The sequence below is a fragment of the Cricetulus griseus genome (genome assembly GCF_003668045.3).
Source record: "Cricetulus griseus strain 17A/GY chromosome 1 unlocalized genomic scaffold, alternate assembly CriGri-PICRH-1.0 chr1_0, whole genome shotgun sequence".
In the NCBI taxonomy this organism is placed as follows: domain Eukaryota; kingdom Metazoa; phylum Chordata; class Mammalia; order Rodentia; family Cricetidae; genus Cricetulus; species Cricetulus griseus.
The window spans coordinates 172,990,782-173,010,140 of NW_023276806.1; the positions used below are offsets into that span (position 1 = coordinate 172,990,782).

At 42.2% G+C, this 19,359-nt stretch overlaps 1 protein-coding gene across 1 annotated transcript in view; it reads left to right on the plus strand.

The window, feature by feature from the left end:
- Fbxl13 (F-box and leucine rich repeat protein 13) overlaps window positions 1–19,359 on the plus strand; it is a 198,368-nt gene that overhangs the window by 159,858 nt on the left and 19,151 nt on the right. Inside the window, exon 18 of the mRNA XM_027393433.2 lies at window positions 6,038–6,121. Coding sequence (XP_027249234.1) covers window positions 6,038–6,121 — 84 coding nt within the window. The remainder of the gene's footprint in view (window positions 1–6,037; window positions 6,122–19,359) is intronic.

Sequence of the window (19,359 nt, forward strand, 5' to 3'; positions counted from 1 at the left end):
CTTTTGTCTCTCATTAGAAAAAGCACAGGCATCTAAGGAATAACAAAATAAACAAAATAAAACCAAAGCTATCACATCGGAGTTGGACAGGACAGGCACACAAAAGGAAAAGAGCCCAAGAGAAGGCAACAGAATGACACCTGCTTGTTTGCACATTCAGCAATTCCCTGAGAACACTAAACTGGAAGCCATAGCAGACACAGAAGACCTGGTGCGGACCTTGCAGGCCCTGTGCATGCTGCCTCTATCTCTGTGAACTCATGTGTGCTTTGACCCTGTTGATTTAGAAGGCCTAGTTTCCTTGGTGTCCTTCATCTCCTCTGGCCCTCACACTCTTTCTGCCTCCTCTTCTATATGGGTCCCTGATCCCTGAGGAGGGATTTGATGGAGACATCCCATTGAGGGCAGAGTGTTCCAAGGTTTCTCCCTATGCATGATGTCTGGCAGTGGGTCTCTATACTTGTGCCCTTCCGCTGCATGATGAAGCCTTTCTGATGATGAAGTTAGCCTCTGTTTATACTTTGGGGAAACAAACACTGACCTCTGTTCTGCAAAAGGCCTCGTGTGTTTGGCTGACTTTGGGCAAACAAGGAATACCTTCCATAGCAATATTGCAGGACTTCACAGGAAGGAGGCCACCTCCCTTTTCTGACTGAGGCCTGACAACCCCATCTTACTGGCTTCTCCCTCCACCCCGCAGTTAAACCTTGGAACCACCCAACCCTTCCAGCATGTTTACTCTGTAATATGAAATGAAAGCAAGAAGTAACACCAACAAGGCCAGGAGTTTCCCCCTTTGGAGCAGTTTGAGGACCAGTGTTCAGGAAATCTTTAGATGCCCATCAGAAAATCACTTCCACTGTGCTGTGCACTTACAGACCTTGCCACTCTGTTCCCTGCTATTGCGGAACGTGTCCTCTGAATACGGCAGCCACTACCCTTTCAATCAGAGCAGCTGCATAGGAAACCCACAAGATGAGGCCTAGTGACATCTCTTCACAGTGGGAGGTGTGAGGGTTGGAGGGTCATTGGGCCTTCACCCGAGGTTGCTGCTCTTTGTGCCCAGCTTAGCTGTATGTAACCTGCACCAGCTATATGTGGTCTCAGGAGATACTGAAGGATGGGTGGAAGGGCGAGTGAAGAAAGTAGCAGGAGTTGGAGCATGAGGTTCTACTACATAGCTATAGGGAAGCAGTCATGTATTATGGAATGGGCTTTTTGGTGATACAGCTGTTTGGGGTTATCAATATTCTATACTACGAGTAACCCTTCACTCATGCTCCAGAAAACCAGCTAAGTAAACTTGTTAGTTCACCAAACTGACTTGGATGGGATCATCATTGTGGTGTGTTGTTGGTGCCCTGAGTGAAGAGACATGTGTGTCTCCCCAGGAAAATTCAATGCAACAAATGCCTTAGAGTAGTCTATTCTCAACACTGAGATGAACAATAAATGGGACCTCCTGAAACTGAGAAGCTTCTGTAAGGCAAAGGACACAGTCAACAAGACAAAACGACAGCCCACAGAATGGGAAAAGATCCTCACCAACTCCACATCTGCAAATAACTCAAGTAACTAATCACCAAAACACCAAATAATCCAATTAAAAAATGAGGTACAGACCTAAGCAGAGAATTCTCAACAGAGGAATCTCAAATGGTTGAAATACACTTGAGGAATTGCTCAACATCCTTAGTCATCAGAGAAATACAAATCAAAACAACTCTGAGATACCATCTTACACCTGTCAGAATGGCTAAGATCAGAAACACCAATGACAGCTTATGCTGGAGAGGATGTGGAGTAAAGGGAACACTCTTCCACTGCTGTTGGAAATCAATATGGCAGTTTCTCAGAAAACTGGCAATCAATTTACCTCAAGACCCAGCTATACCACTCTTGGACATATACCCAAAAGAAGCACATTCCTACAACAAGAACATCTGTCCAACTATGTTCGTAGCAGCTGGAACCTGGAAGCAACCTATATGTGGTACATTTACACAATGGAGTATTACTCAGCTGTAAAAACAATGACATCATAAAAATTGCAGGCAAATGGATGAACTATAAGAAAATCATCCTGAGTGAGGTAACCGAGACCCAGAATGACAAATATGGTATGTACTCATAAGTGGATATCAGAAGTAAAGCATAAGATAACCAACCTACAAACCACAGCCCCAGAGAGGACAGCATAAAGAGGGATGCATGGATTTCCCCTGGGATGGGAAATAGAAGAGATCTCCTGGGTAAACTGGGGGTAGAGGTGGGGATGGGGGGATAGAGGATGTAACTTGAGGAAGTGGGTTGGGCGGACTGGGTGCAGGAGGAGGATTGGGGGCAGGGACGAGGGGGAGAATAACAAAAGAGAAGTCTTAATGTGGGTGCATTTCAAGGTCAGGGAGTAAGTGGTGCCAGGGAAACACCCAGGACCCCACAAGGATGACCACAGATGAGTCACCTAGCAATAGTGGATGTGTAGCCTGAACTGGCCATCTACTGTAATCAGATTGGTGACTACCCTAATTGTCATGAGAGAGCTTTTATCCAGTAACTGATGGAAGCAGATGCAGAGATCCTCAGCCAAGCACTGGGCCATGTCCTGGGTGTCCTGCTGAAGAATGGGAGGAGGCATTGTATGAGCCAGGGGGTCAAGGTTGTGATGGGGGAACCCACACAGACAGTTGACCTGAGCTCGTGGGAGCTCATGGACTCTAGACCAAAGTTAGTGACCTGCATGGGACTGACCTAGGGCCTCTGCATGTATGGGACAGTTGTGTAGCTTGGTCTCTTTGTAAGCAGTGAGATCAGAACCTGTCCACAGTGCTTGAGCTGGCTTTTGGAAACCTGTGCTCCATGCTGTGTCACCTTGTCCAGCCTTTAGACAGAGGTAGGAGCTTGTCCCTATTCTCAACTTGCTGTGCCATGGAAGGCCTGTCCCTTTCTGAATGGAGGAGGAGGAAGAGTGGATGGGAAGGGGAGCAGATGGGAGGTGGGGAGGAGATGGGGGAGAGGAGGGAGGGGAAACTGTGGTTGGTATATAAAATAAAAGAAAAAATGTTAATTAAAAAAGAAAAGTCTGTTCTGTCAAGAATTCCCAGCCTTGCAGCCATCTTGGTGGCAGCAGCTCTCCCTCTTAGATTTCCCAAGTACTGTTTTCATCTGTTACCGATGGTCAGGGTGTGGGCTGGGAACTTCCAGGCTCTTGACTTCTCACTCAGAAACTGAAATGAAGGCTCACACCCGCAAAAGTAATGAGGAAAGTTTATTCAAATGGAAGTGACAGGGCAGGTGTGCTGTCAGGAGTGAAGTTATTCCTCATGGTTTTCGGCTTACTTTTACAAGGCTGTAGGGTAATTCATCAGCACAGGCACAGTGATATCACTTAGGCGGTCTTGTTAATGATCATGACACATAGGCAATGTCTGCATCCATCTTGGGCAGAAGGATGGCATAGGGATATTTTCTGGTTCTTATCAAACAATTGTCAATTAACAAGATCTTTATTGAGATGGGGCCCTCGGTAGGTTTCATTTTGTTGGTTTATCTATGGAGCTGTATCACCATAACCTAACCCCAGAACATTTTCATCATCCCTAACCAGACCCCTTTCCCATGCTTGTCACACCCTCCAGCTGGCTTCAGGCAAGCATAGATCTATCTTTTTTCTTTATCTTTTCTGGACTTTATATGTCAGTGGAATCATGTGCTGTTTGTGGTCTGGCTTCTTTCACTTAGAACAATGTTTTCAAGGCTTGTGCATTCAATTATATGTACCAACACTTCTTTATCTTATCAACTAGCATTCTATTATAGGGATAAAATGCATTTTATTTACACTTCCATTCCTTGGTAGATATTGTTTCTAAATACCATCACTAAGAACATTTACGCATAATTGTGTGTGTGTGTGTGTGTGTGTGTGTGTGTGTGTGTATGTGTGTGTGTGTATGTGTGTGTGTGTATGTGTGTGTGTGTATGTGTGTGTATGTGTGTGTGTGTGTGTGTGTGTGTATGTGTATGTGTGTGTGTGTGTGTGTGTGTGTAGACATGTTGTATTCTAAGCTATAAGCCCCTTGATGATTATCATTGCTGGGCCACATGCTAACTCCGTGCTTTGTCTTCTGGGATACGGTTATGCTATCCAGAATGGCTGGTTCATTTTGCTTTTCTTATGTGTCAGTTTTCTCATCTCCACACTCTCACATTTTATTGTTGCTCTTCTTAATTATAGACATCTTAGTAGATGAGTGTGGTATATCATTCTATACTTAAGCACTGTTGAGTGTGTGCATTTTAGTGAGAGACTGTAATACTAAATGTAGCATTCCATGTTCATATTTTAATTTAAAATTATTAACACAATCATCATCATTATTATTATTGGATGTATATGACAGAGATGCATGTACCAAAGCTCATGTGTGGAGTTTGTTTCTCTGTCTTCTTTATCCAGGTTCCAAGAGCCAACTCTGGTTATCAGGCTTGCATGACAAGGGCTTTATCCTTCTGGATCATGTTTCCAGCCCCTGTATCTGAATTCTTAATGTTTTCTTTAGTGAAGTGGTAAGGAGCAAAATGACTGAAAAGTGTCTTATGTAGTTAGTGAACTTCTGTGGCTAAGCTTTAAAACTTCTGCCTTGGCTACCACAGTGAAACCTAACTGCTTCTAGGTTGTTTCCCAGAGTCATGTCTATTTTCAAGTGTAGGACACAGAGATGAACTCCGCATGTCTTGGTATTTTTGTTCAAAGAACTTGGTTTCTGTGGGGGAAGAGCTCAACCACTGCAGTCCTCCTAGCAGGACTGAAAGAGCGCCCACATCTGGATCGCAGAATGTGCGAGGGCCCCACAGTCTTTGCTCTGAAAGCACGAAGCAGGAAAGAGAACATGCCAGGAGAAGGCTCCCGGGTCACAGTGGCAGGCAGGGGCCCAGCACAGTGGCCTCCCCTGGAGACAGAGCACAGCACCTGCATTTAAAAATGAAATCTTTTCTTTAAATGAAAGTTATTTACAGGGGGTAAAACAAGATCTAACATTTGCATAAGTTATTTTCCGTTATGGCTCAAACATTGCACTTGAGATCAAGAAAATGTAAACTAGCCTTGCAGACAAATTACAAAAAGAGACACATCCCTGGCCATGTCCAACATTGCTCTATCAGTGGGGCTTGGACTCACTGACTGGAAAATAAGTCCTGCTCCTGTTGACTGGGTATAATGCATTTCCTATAGGATTCTGATACGATCTTTAATCCAAAATAAGACAGAGAGGACAAGGCTGTGTCTCGGGAGAACACTGGCGTGCCTGCCAAGGACCCATGCTCATTCTCAGCACCAGCAAACAAGTACACATACCCAACAGGACAACGGCTGTAAGCTGGTTCACCAAGTCATCAGTGCATGTCGCAGGGCCAGGGAGTTGTCCAGTTACTTCTGGAGGACACTGCTGAGAAGTGGCATGGCACAGCCATGTGAGGGCCAGGAGAGGCAATCTACTGTCTTGTCTTTACAACCAAAGAGAAAGTGGGCTACTGATGGCTGCTTGTGTCAATAGACCATTATGAAGATCTGTTCCCTTTATCTTTCAGAAATTAGACCCCTGAAATGAACTGGAGATTTTGAGTGTTTTAGGTTAGGAATAGGTAAGTACCTGAAACTCAGGATTCATGAACAGTGTCCAGTGTCTTGAGATAACATTGTTCCCGTAGCATTTGTCTGTACACAGTAGCCACAGGTGATTTCTTAAGGGGTTTTCTAGCTCTGGGACTTGGGAGCATTTTTATCTTTTATTTTTTGCAAAGTATTAGAGACAACTGAAAATTTTTATTTAATGGTTTAGTAGTGACTAATACTAATAGTTTTCTTGCCAAAGTAAGCTGTGCTTTGTTAGATATAAGAAGTATGACCCAGAAGGCAGGTAATTTTATTTAGCTTGCACAAATGATTGCTCGCTTAAGCCATTGGTTTGTACAAATGGCTCTTGGATACATCCCATACTAAATTGTAATCACAAAATGATCTTTATTTTCTTAGGGCTTGGCCTTACTTTCCAGACACAGGAAGCTGAGGGAAGTTTCTCTGTCTGAGTGTACCAACATCACTGACATGGGAATTCGGGTAAGATGATTAGGGTTTTCCAAGAGTTAAGATTAAAAATTAAGCTCAAATTGAATAAACTTTGTAAGTCACAATAGAAAGAACTAATAGAAGACAACTCACAATACATGTGAGTCTGAAACTCAGTCACAGAGTCAACGATGGGTGTCATCATTTGAAGCTCCTGTTTGAACACTCAGTCCTTGGCTTGTAGGCCTGGAGACTTAGGAAATGTGACCTGGCTGGTGGAGTAGACCACGCCACCAGCTCTCAGCTTACCTGCCTCTGGGTCTGGCCTGTGTCTATTCCATGTAGGAGTCTCTGCCACACACTGTGGCAACAGTGAATGCTGCCATACTTCCCCACCACAGTGGACTGAGGTTTCTCCAAAACCATGAGCCAGTGCCCACCCTCCTTTTTAACCTGCTTCTGTCAGGTGGCTTTGGTCACTGCAACACAAAGGTAACTAATGCACTTCATTGGGCCAGCTCTCTAGGGCCTTGGGTACCGAAGGAGCTTTGTGTCCTCGTGTTTTCTCCATCTATTGGCTCTCAACTTTGTGTCAGGCTCATAGAATAAGTAGGGGCCCAAAGTCTTTGCATATAGAGAAAATAGTCTATAAAATGGAAAACTAAACTATTATATAATCTAACCATGAAAACTGGGGGAGTTTAGAGACTACACCAGATTTTTAGCGGTTTGGAGTTTAAGTTATCCAAACACAGTTTGTAGTGTACATCAGCGGAACAGAGAGGATGAGCTAAGTAAGTGAGATGAGTTATCATGTGCTCAACTGATACTTGAGGAATTCTTGAGAAGGGTAAGGGTCCATAGCCAGGGCCCAAGTACCATGCAGGAAGCCATAAAGTGCAAGTAAGCCACAATGGAATGTTTTTTTTAGCACCGAGAGAGAGAGAGAGAGAGAGAGAGAGAGAGAGAGAGAGAGAGAGAGAGAGAGAGAATGCATTGAACAAGAAAAACTGAAAATTAAGCATGTGGAAACTGTTTAGGCATTGGAAGCATCCCATAAAAGCATGTTGAAAGATAAAAGCCTCCACTACTTAGGAAAACATTAGACTAAATAGGAAGAAAGGAATCATCGAAGGGAAAGAATAAGATACTTTTTACAGGGGTTAAAGGGTTAATCCCACAAGTACTTGGATCATGCAGCTCTACCTGAGAAGTCCACAGAAAATAGAGATGCTTGGGGCACGGCAAATTGGAGGATGACTTACTACGAAGCTTCAAATGAGTAATTGAGCAGCATTGGAATAATGCACAAACTGGATCGCTGTGGAGGCCACCAGGTCAGCTCATGCTTACACCTTAGCAGAGACTTACAGATATTTGGGGCTGAAGGAAACTTGCAACATATAAACCAATTTTCTGATTTTACATATAAGAAGCTAAGGGCTGAGAGGTTATAATAGTCAAGGTTTCACACCTCCTTTGGAAAGCAGCTTTAGCTCCAGTTTTATGGAAATGAAGGGTTGGTAACATGGCTTAGTGCCCACCGTGTCATTTAGCTTTGCTTTCTTTTATCCCATTGGGTCTGAACAGTGCAGTAATATAAGAGAAAGTGTATCACTGCTGAGAATATTGAGAAGCTGTGGTGTGCAGCAAAGTCCACTCCTCCTCATTTTAGTCTATGGCACCAACTCTGCCTACTGTAGAGAGTTATTCCGAAAACAAAATACTGCTTCAAGACAAATAGCCCAAAAGAATTGAAAACTTTCATATGGGACAAAATCATTTCTATAATAAATAGAATTACAGATGCTTATATGGTGCGTGTGACCTGCTATGAAAAGAACCAAAGATTTGTGTAAGTGTAAATTGTGGGGTACTTATAAGGTCAAACATGCATTTACACAAAGCCTTATACATTAGCATACAGTCAGGCTTTCAAAACTTGGAAAAAGTGACAGATCAGAGATTTAAAAACAAAACAGTTAATCATGATTGCAAATGAATGTGCCACTAAGATAACTTAGTATTAATGTGACATTTTATCATTAGGAATGGCTAACATTGTTCTTGACAAGTCTTGCTCCTAAATCAGTCCACACACACACACACACACACACACACACACACACACACACACCTCTGTTAATAATTTTTGTATGTATTTGAGATACAGTATCATATTTTAAAAATGTTTATACAGTGTGAACACATCTACTTAACCACCTCCCAATCACTCATTTAGCCATTCATCCATGGGCCAGGAGTAAGATTCATGTCGTGAAGTGAATTCATGTTGTGAAGAGCCCAAACAAAGGACATTTTGGCTGAAATGCCAGGAGTACTCTAGCTGAGAAGCCAGACTCTGTGCCATGACTCTAGTTTGCTTGGGAGAAAAACCGTTTGTTTGAACTAGTAGTAGTAGTAGTAGTAGTAGTTCAGTTGTAGATAATTGTAGCTGTTAAAATAAGTGTTTATTGAGTGCATGAAGGCCCCAAATAAAAGTTAAAAATGTTGACATTTCTAATATTGAAATTACATTCCTCAGTGCTGTGATGTCAGCCTCTAAATAGCCATCCCTTAAAAAACGCTTCTCTGGCCAGGTGTTGGTGGCACACACCTTTAATCCCAGCACTCGGGAGGCAGAGGCAGGCAGATCTCTGTGAGTTCAAGGCCGGCCTGGTCTACAGAGAGAGTGCCAGGATAGGCTCCAAAGCTACACAGAGAAACCCTGTCTGGAAAAACAAGAAACAAAAAACACAAAACAAAAAAAACAAAAAAAAAAAAAACAAACAAAAAAAAAACCACTTCTCTGGACGAGACCGAAACTGAGAGTTAGGGAAGCACCATACTTGGCTGTTTGTTTTTGATCCCGTGGGCTCCAGGAATCTCTCTCCACGCTTCTACAGTGCCCAAGTTTACTCCACTTTCAGATGCGAAAATGTGTGCTCACACGCTAGTTATATGATCACGCAGTAAATGCTAGCATGCCTTTTTAAAAAGTTTAAGCTTTCAGAACTGCTCTTTATTTTCTACAATCTAAAGATACCTTTTTAAAGAAGCATGGGACACAGACTTATTCCATTATTAGTTGCACAAGATCAGATGTTCTATTTAGGAAAAATGTTTCTTTCTCATTGTCTCTCCTGCATTTTCCCCCTCCAACCTATGTCTGGGGTGTGTGTGAATGTGCCTGTGCCTGTGTATGTTCGTGTGCGTGTGTGTGTGGGGGGGTGGGGTGTGAGTGTGTGTGGGTGTATGAGTGAGTGTGTGAGTGTGTGTGTGTGTGTGTGAATGTGTGTGTGTGTGTGCACCTGTGCTGGCTTTTCAACAGTCCAAGCATCCACCTTGTTCAACAACTGTCCTCTTCCCCCAGACTGGCCTCTGGCCTCTGGCCAGTCTGTTGCAGACATGTCTGTTTGGAGTTTAAGAAAGGTTTATTCATGGACCCTAACAGCAAAGTTTCATCACTCTCCCATGACTCTTTCCTCATCTAAAATACTTTGATTCACTAACTTTTTAACTAGTTCTAAAATATTGTTTATGCAAGATTTTCATCAATAATTTTTATCCATTGATAGCTCTACCCTCCACTGCTAAGCCAAAATTGATCTCAGTAGCCTCTGACTTACAATGTCAAAGATGGGTAGATGAGTCAGCTCCCTAGCAACTATTAAAAAAACCAACAGTGATTTCCATTTAGTTTCCAGGGTTAAGTCATGCAAAAATTATCAAAGTATGAGATGTTGATAACTACACCTAGTCTCCAGGGATAAAGTTGTGTTCATGGGTTGAAAGGGAATCAATCAAGACTCCTAGCCAAACTGGCCTCCTCCTTAGCCTGTGGTGCAGCAGAGACTCTGGGGAAGGAAGACAGGCAGATGTTAGGCTTTCTTTCTTTCTTTCTTTCCTTCCTTCCTTCCTTCCTTTCTTTCTTTCTCTCTTTCCTCCTCCTCCTCCTCCTCCCTCCTTCTTTTGGTTTTTCAAGACAGGGTTTCTCTGTGTATCCTTGGCTGTTCAGGAACTCACTCTGTAGACCAGGCTGGCCTCAAACTCATAGAGACAGGCCTGTCTCTGCCACCCAAGTGCTGGGATTAAAGGCGTGTGCCACTACTACCCAGCTACACATTGGGCTCTTTTAGCACCTGGCTGTAGCACCCAGAAAAGCCTTTGCTGTCGTCTTTCACTCCAGATTAGGTTTGGGAAGTACTGATTAAACGGTCTGTTATGGAACTCCCAGAGGACTCAGACTTTGATTTTGTTTTTAAAGTATCTGAGAAGAGGAACTAATTTAAAGGGGTGATCATCTGGAACTTGTTGAAAAGGCAAAAGCCACAAAACTGGAACAATGAAGAGCTTCGTTTTACAAATCACTGCTGCATTGATCATCCAGTCTCCAGAGCCTTACAATAAAGCAGCGAATGCCTGGAGACTCAGTGGGGGAGGGGGGGCGACACAGATATCAGGTCATTACTGTTTCTTCTATGGCTGGGAGCAAAGCAAGAAGCTCAGCACTCGGCTGCTCTTTGAGCTAATGTGTTTCCAATTGTAAACAGTCCGACAGGATTTGAAACTTGCCAGACTTCAAAGGATGTGGGATTCAACAGCTTCTCAGAGTCCCACAGCTTAGAAGCTTCCAAGAGATTCTGGAGTGCTGGGTACCATGTTTTCTTGGCAAAGAGTCAGGTGAAGCTGAGTAAACGTTCTCCCCACCCCCTCACCCCCCAGTGCTGGCTTTCCTCCTGCCCATTGCCACTGTGAGAATTAGTGGACAGCTGAAGTTTTACTGCACTTCCTAACTGACCCAAACATCTGTTGTTTTCATGTCTAGTTTCCACAGAGACCAACTATAGGAGAAGAGTTAAAATTAAAAGCAAGATAATCCTTAGGAGGCATTCCCTGCCTCTAAGTTCCCCTAGAGTATTAGTTATCACATGTGAGATGAAACTTGCCTACAGTTAAACAAAACTTGTCAGATTGCCTGCAGGCCAAGCAAAAAGGCAAAGAAATCAAGAGTGGGATCCCATTTTCCCATGATATGAGGGCTGACTCCTGTTTTTGATTCCTCCATGACACCTAGGATTTGTCCATTGTTTCATGCCTGGTGTGAGCAGGCGGCCTGCAACATGGTTAGGTTTACTGAGTTACGATTTCTAATAGCTCAATCAGGTCCATTTAGAATGTCCTTGCCATATTTCCTTTCTAAAGCCCTCACGGTCTTCCAGGTTAAGGTAGTATCCCAGGCAGGCAGTGTAGGTCCGTGACTCCTGAGTCAACAGCTTTGGGAATGGGTGTTGTTTCTGACAAGTGAGAATTTCCCAAAGCCTGTGAAATATGTATAGATATTTTTATTTACCTCTTACAAGATGAGGAAAGTGAAGGTTAAGACTGTGTTAGGGTCACACAGACCCACCTGACTCCAGCTCTGAGATTTTCTGCAAGGCTGGACGCCTCCCTGGACTAGATCATCCGTGGTTCTACTATATCCTAAAATGAAGGGTTGAAGCCGTATTGACGGTCCCTGAACTTAGTCTCTTAGAGATCCTGAAATTCAAGAGGCTGTACTTAGTCTCAGCTGCCATTTTCTTGAGAAAATGTAAGAAAAAGGACAACAAGTAAAGAGGGTGACTGGACAGAAACCAGCAGCCTTTCCTGCCTGAGGAATACAGTATAATGAATTTCCCAGCCCTTCTTGTCTACATGGGCTCTAGGGAAGCCAGGCAATTAGACTACTTCCTTTGAGAAAAGCAAAGTGTGGGTGTCCTGTAGTGCTTTGTCTTGCCTGGCCCATTTTTATTTTGTAGATAAAATCTAAAGCTAGAAACCATTCTGGAATTCTTCCAACAAATTCTGCTCACCACATATAATTTCCAAGTAGAAGATACATTGTTCTGTTCTTTTCCTGGTCTTCCTTCCTTTGTTTTTCAAGTGTATATTCTCTGTTGCTGTTTATTGCTTATCCTTCCCATTCCCTAGTTCTCTTCATGCACCTATCACACTGTATACTTTGAAAAGAACTCCCCTCATTTAGTCCAAATATATAATAGGATCTGTGGTGTCACTAAACCATTCTGAGATACAGGCATCCAATGGTGTACTGTTAAGAAAGCCTAGAAATAGAGTAAGAGGGAGGCCTGAACTTCAAGCCTGGATCAATGTCAAGGGAGCCAACACAATCCCACTGCAATCAGGAACAACACAAGGCTGTCCACTCTCTCCATATCTATTCAACATAATACTTCTAGCTATAGCAATGAGACAACAAAAGGAAATTAAAGGGATACCAATTGGAAAAGAAGAAGTCAAACTCTTGCTATTTGCTGAGGATATGATTAGTATATGTAAGAGACCACAAAAATTCTACCAAAGAACTCCTACAAATTATAAACACCTTCAATGATGTAGCAGGATATAAGATTAACTCAAAAAAAAATCAGTAGCCCTCCTATATACAGAGGACAAACAGGCTGAGAAGGAAATCAGAGAATCATTACCCTTTACAATAGCCACAAATAACATAAAATATCTTGGGGTAACTCTAACCAAACAAGTGAAAGACCTGTATGACAAGAACTTCAAGTCTTTAAAGGAAGAAGCTAAAGAATATATCAGAAAATGGAAAGATCTCCCATGCTCTTGGATAGGTAGGATCAACATAGTAAAAATGACAATTGTACCACAGATTCAATGAAATCCCCATCAAAATCCCAGCACAATTCTTCACAGACCTTGAAAGAAAAACACTCAACTTCATATGGAAAAACAAAAAACTCAGGATAGCCAAAACAACCATGTACAATAAAGGATCATCTGGGAGCATCACCATCCCTGATTTCAAGCTCTATTATAGAGCTATAGTAATGAAAATAGCTTGGTATTGGCATAAAAACAGGCAAGTGGACAAATGGAATTTAATCAAAGACCTCAATATCAACCCACACACCTATGAACACCTAATTTTTGACAAAGAAGCTAAAAATATAAAATGGAAAAAAGAAAACATATTCAACAAATGGTGCTGGCTGTCAACATGTAAAAGAATGCAAATAGATCCATAACTATTGCCATGCACAAAACTTAAGTCCAAATGGATCAAAGACCTCAATATAAATCTGTCTACACTGAACCTCATAAAGAGAAAGTGAGAAATACACTTGAATGCATGGGCACAGGAGACCACTTCCTAAATAAAACACCAGTAGCACAGACACTGAGATTGACAACTAATAAATGGGGCCTTCTGAAACTGAGAAGCTCTGTAAGCAAAGGACACAGTCAATAAGACAAACTGACAGCCTATAGAATGGGAAAAGATCTTCACCAACTGCACATCTGACAGGGTCTGATTTCCAAAATATATAAAGAACTCAAAAAACTAGACATCAAACTATCAAGTAATCCAATTAAAATGGGGTAGATATCGATCTATACAGAATTCTCAACAGAAAAATCTCAAATGGTGGAAAGACATTTAAGGAAATGTTCAACATCCTTAGTCATTGGGGAAATACAAATCAAAACAACTCTGAGATTCCATTGTACACCAATAAGAATGGCTAAGATCAAAAACCCCAATGACAGCTTATGCTGGAGAGGATGTGGAGTAACCGGAACACTCCTCCACTGCTGGTAAGAGTACAAACTTGTATAGCCACTGTGGAAATCAGTATGGTGTTTCTCAGAAAATTAGGGCTCAACCTACCTCAATACCCTGCAATACCAATTTGGGTATGTACCCAAATGAGGCACATTCATGCACAAGGGCATTTGCTAGATGATCCTCAACTTAAGAATGGATAAAGAAAATGTGGTATATTTACACAATGGAGTACTACTCAGCAGTAAGAAACAATGATATCCTAAATTTTACAGGCAAACAGAAGTAGAAAAAAATCATCCTGAGTGAGGTAACCCAAAACCAGAAAGACAAATATAGCATGTACTTACTCATAAGTGGATACCAGACATAAAGCAAAAGATACTCAGCCTACAATTCACAATCCCAGAAAAGCTAGAACCGCTTTCCAGAAACAGATGGAAACAGATTCAGAAATCCACAACTAACCAATGGGCCAAGCTCCTGGAGTACAATCAAAGTGAGGAAAGAGAAATAATATAAACAAAGGAACCAAGACCATGAGGGGAAACCCACAGAATCAGCTAGCCTGAGCTAGTGAGAGTCACTGACTCTGGTCTGACAAATAGGGAACCTGCATAAGATCGAACTAGACTCCCTTAGTATAGGTGACAATGGTGCAGCTTGGACAATATATGAGGCCACTGGCAGTGGGTCCAAGATCTAACACTAATGCACAAACTGACTTAGTGAAGCCCATTCTATATGGAGAGATACCTTGCTCAGCCTAGACATAGGAGTGTGGGGGGTGGGAAGTTGCCTCGGTCCTGCCTCAAGGAGATGATGGGACAGACTTAGTAGACTTCCTAGGGAAGGCCTTACCTTCTCTGAGGAGAAGATTGGAGGTGGGGGGGGGGTGGGAAGTGAGGGAGAGTGGGAGGAAAGGAGGGAAGGGGAACTGGGATTGGAATATAAAAATAAATTAATAAAAAGAAAACATTTACTAAGAAAATGAACAAGGTAATCTATCTTGCAGGTACTATAATTTCTAAGACTTTTTTATTGATAGTCTTTATTTGTTTATATATGTTTAAAACATGTTTAATCAATTATATATCTACATAATTTACAAAGTGTATTAATATGTATTTATTGAGAGTATCTAATCAAAATATTTTTACTACAGTTTTCCACAATTTAAAAAATTCGGTAGGCCAGGTGGTAGTGGTGCATGCCTTTAATCCCAGCATTTGGGAAGCAGAGGCAGGCAGAACTCAGAGTTCGAGGCCAACCTGGTCTACATAGTGAGTTCCAAGACAGCCAAGGCTACACAGAGAAACCCTGTCTTGAAAAAACAAAAACAAACAAAAAAATTGGCAGGGCCAGAGAGAATCTGGTAACAATAGTAATAGCTATTATTTGCCAACTGTCTGCTGTGTACCAGGCACTGTGCAATCACCGTTGCCCATATTAACCCACTTAATGTCCCAACACATCAAGTGCCAGCATTAAGGTGCCATGTTATTCCCATGCTGCAGAAAAAAGCATCAAGTCCTAGAGGATTTGAGTAATTTATCCAGAGATTCCAAACTCAGTTCAAAAGGTCCGTAGACCTTACTCAGGAAGGAAATAGAGTCCTGGGCCACCTGCCATCTGTAGGAATGCATTCTCCTCACTTATATTAAGAAGTCTCCATTCTCTGTGGACCCTTCCTCATTGATCTAGCCTTTGTCTACAGGCCCAAGGGCTGGGGCCATAAGGATAAACAGGATATGGATTCAAAAGGTACAGACAATGCAGAAGATAAGTTAGTCACACCAACAGCTATGATACAAAGAGAACACAAGAAAGAGAAAGCAGTAGAAATTTGGAGTCATTTCTGCTGCCTGGAGATCTGCTTTGGAGACCACAGTTGAGCAGGTTGAAGGAACATTTATTTCCCAGATTGCCATACAAGTTTTAATATGAAATATGGAACTTTCCTTGTGAATGCTTGCTTTGGGCCTTGGCTTTTCCTCTTTTCTTCCCATAAGATCCTCTTCATGTTGAAAAGCAGGCATCTCTTCAGAGGCTCATCAGCCTTACTTACATAGGCCTGGTTTCCCAGTGGAGTGGGAAAGCAGAACCATTCTCAGCAGGGCAGGGCAGGGCTCCAGGCTCTGCAGAGCCCATGACCAGGCCAGAGCTACCCTGTAGGGAGACACTGTAACCACTCCTCCTAAGGTCTGGCTACAGTGTGCCCGACCATGCCCGTCAGGTTGTGGTCAAGGTGATGATGTCAGGGTGATTTGGGAGAAGTTTTAAAGGGACAGACAAGGCACATGGGAGATCTCCCATCTTGCTGCTGTGGCAAGCCCTGGCTTGCTGTTGGCTGGCGTTTATCTATTAAAAGTTATCCTAACCTTACAGATTTTGTATCAGCTATTCACCACTTTACTACACACCTGCTCTGATGCCTGGCAGGAAGGAGGCCATCTTTGAGAAAATGTACCTACACATCTCACGACCTTATGAGGCCCAGGAAACTGAAGTTTTATATTTAGTGTATCACTTATAATTGTGGAAATCATATTTTTAGCCTTGAGCCAGCCCAACTTGCTTTATTAAAGAAGTTAGTTCTTGAGAGCACAGCGTTTTTTCCAGAATTATCAACAGAGAGAAAAAGAAAACAAAACAAAAACTCCAACTTTGTAGGACCCCTAATGGGGCCCTAATGAGGCACACTGTCAACAAAACAGTGTCCTGAGAGTGGACAACAAAGAGAGGAGTTTTTGGACAAAGAGTTGCCACCTGTTGTGATGGATTAAGCCAGGATCTGGGCAAAAAAAAGCACCATCGTAACAATAACAAATATGAGTGCAACTTGGTCCCAGCTACATAGCCAGTTTAGGAATGTAGTTATTTGCCTCCACTCTGTGACTCAGTGCAGAAGACATGGAGTGACATGGACGTGTTCTGTAAATGTGTTAACTAACACACAGCAAGACTGGATGATAAACTGGAATGGAGTCAGACTTGGTAACATTTTATTCTCTTTCCATTGTCAATGTAGGAGACTGGCCTGGAAGAAGTGTAGAGTAGCATTTTCTAAGAAAAAGGGATTGGCATGTAAGTGACTGAGGCAGCTTTGGAGCCTGCAGAGCACTTGGCAGTCGTCTGTGAAGGAGAAGAGGGGACTTCATGAGTGATTGCATTGAGACACATACAGACTTAGGGGTTCAGGGTGACTTACATGGCTCTAAAGAAAAGATAAATTATGGACTTCAGCTCAAAGAGTAACCATCGGTTTAGCATAAACCCTGCACCAACCTTTTCTTTTCTTTTCTTTTTTTTTTTTTTGTCTCAGGATTCCCATGTCTGGGGTTGCAGCTGTGACTGTATCAGAGATTTTAAAATCACTTTTAAAGTTATTGAATTTAAAAATCTTCAAATATTTCAGCTTCAAATACTAGTAGATTTTTCATAAATCACGACAGGGAACTGACTCACAGTCCAAAGACATTGGCAGTTGGGGCTGAAGAGGTGTCTTGCATCTCCCTGTAAAGCAAGCCAGCTTTCACAGTTTTAATTTTGTATTATTATTATTATTATTATTATTATTATTATTATTATTATTATTACTGTCTGTGTATGCCTGGTGTGCCACAGCATGTATATGGTCAGAGGTTGACATTCAGGAATCTGGTCTCTCCGTTCACTGTGGTCCTGGCTGTTGGACACTGGCCATTAGGCTTGTACAACCAGCACCGTTAGCATTGGATCATCCCATTAGCAGTTCAAAAACTGCTATGATTTGTCTGTTGTTCTTGCTCTCTGCCCATTCTCTAAGAGGAAACAATATTACCCCATACCTTGTAAAATTAAAATTCTTGTATTAGTAGAACAGACTTAATTTTCTGGAAGACACTTACATAGGACCAGTCCACATCCCAGTATTTACTGAGATTGTACTGTTGTAAATGGGATGCTGTGAAAGACCATAAAAACTAGCACCCTTCCACAAAGGACACCAAGAGGCTTGCTGCATTCTGAGAGACAAGGCCCTGGATTCCAGTCAAGTTGGATTTCCTCTGTACCACCTAGGTACACCCCTGAGCTTGTTTGTCTCCAGTGACAACAACCTTTGTATCCCTGAACAGTGACCCCTTCCAATTCCTGTCATCAGTTGGTTCTAGACATGATAGATTTCCGTGTAAAGTTAGTCACAACCCAGGGTGAGTCAGGCACAGAAAGTGCTGAGCCCCATGGAAAATTCAAGTTCTGCATGAGCTCTGTCATCACTGTTGGCTGCTGCGGTCAGAAAAGGGTAATTGCCAAGACTGCCTTCTCTCTGTAAGCATACATTTGTGAACAGTGGTGTCACACAAATAATACCAGCAGCTAACCTTTAGTCTTTTTCAATGGATTTAAAGGAGTACATGGATGTATGTATACACTGTGACGTGGCTACTTCATCCTCCCATATACTTATTTTGTGGTAAGAACTTTTCAAATCTACTTGTAATTTTCAAGTGTATATGACTGTGCTGCTTAGGTTTTTGACAGGTTCTCAAGAGTATGGGTCATTTCAGGAGAGGGAACCTCAGTTGAGAAAATGTCTGCATCAGATTGGATGATGTGGGAAGGCAGTACTACCCTGGGTAGGTGGTCCTGGCCAAGGAAGCTGTGGAGAGGGAGGCAGTCATCAGCATTGCTCTAGGGATGGACTGTGATTTGGAAGGTGTAAGATTTGAAATAACCCTTTCCTCCTTTGGGTGGTTTAGGCCAATGTTTTATCACAGCAACAAAAACAAACAACACAATGGTGTTACCATTAACTATACGAAATTACCAATATGGAGTCAGGTAGAAATACAAGGGTATTTAATAGGGAAAAGCCTTACTTACAGAGCAACCTAGCCAGCCAGCGTGGCAGCAGTCTGTACCGCAAGTACAAAAGTGAAACCAAAAGAGAAAACGCAGTCCCCTGAAAGTCTCACTCTACGTCACCCTGACCACGCCCTCAAAGCATGGTCAGGCACACCTGTAGCCAGCCCCTAAGTAAGTGTGGCTACAGCTTCCCCTACACAGTCCAGGTCTTTCACTTTTTTGGTTAGTGTTATCCTGAGGTATTTTATTGTTTGTGGCTATTGTAAAGGGTGATGTTTCTCTGATTTCTTTCTCCACCAATGTGTCATCTGTATATAATAGGCTACAGATTTTTTTGAGTTAATCTTGTATCCTGTCACTTTGCTGTAAGGCGTTCCCTGGTAGAATTTTTTGGGTCACTTATGTAGACTATCATATCATCTGCAAACAGTGAAAGTTTGATTTTTTCCTTTCCAATTTGTATCCCCTTGATCTCCTTTTGTTGTCTTATTGCTCTATCTAGGACTTCAAGTACAATATTGAAGAGATATGGAGAGAGTGGACAGCCTTGTCTTGTTCCTGATTTTAGAGGAATCACTTTGAGTTTCTCTCCATTTAGTTTGATGTTGGCTGTTGGTTTGCTATATATTGCTTTTATCATATTTAGATATGTTCCTGTTATTCCTGTTCTCTCCAAGATCTTTATCATGAAGGGATGCTGGATTTTGTCAAATGCTTTTTCAGCATCTAGTGAGATGATCATGCGGTTTTTCTTTTTCAGTTTGTTTATATGGTGGATTACACTGATGGATTTTCCTAACTTTGAACCATCCCTGCATCTCTGGGATGAAGCCTATTTGATTATGGT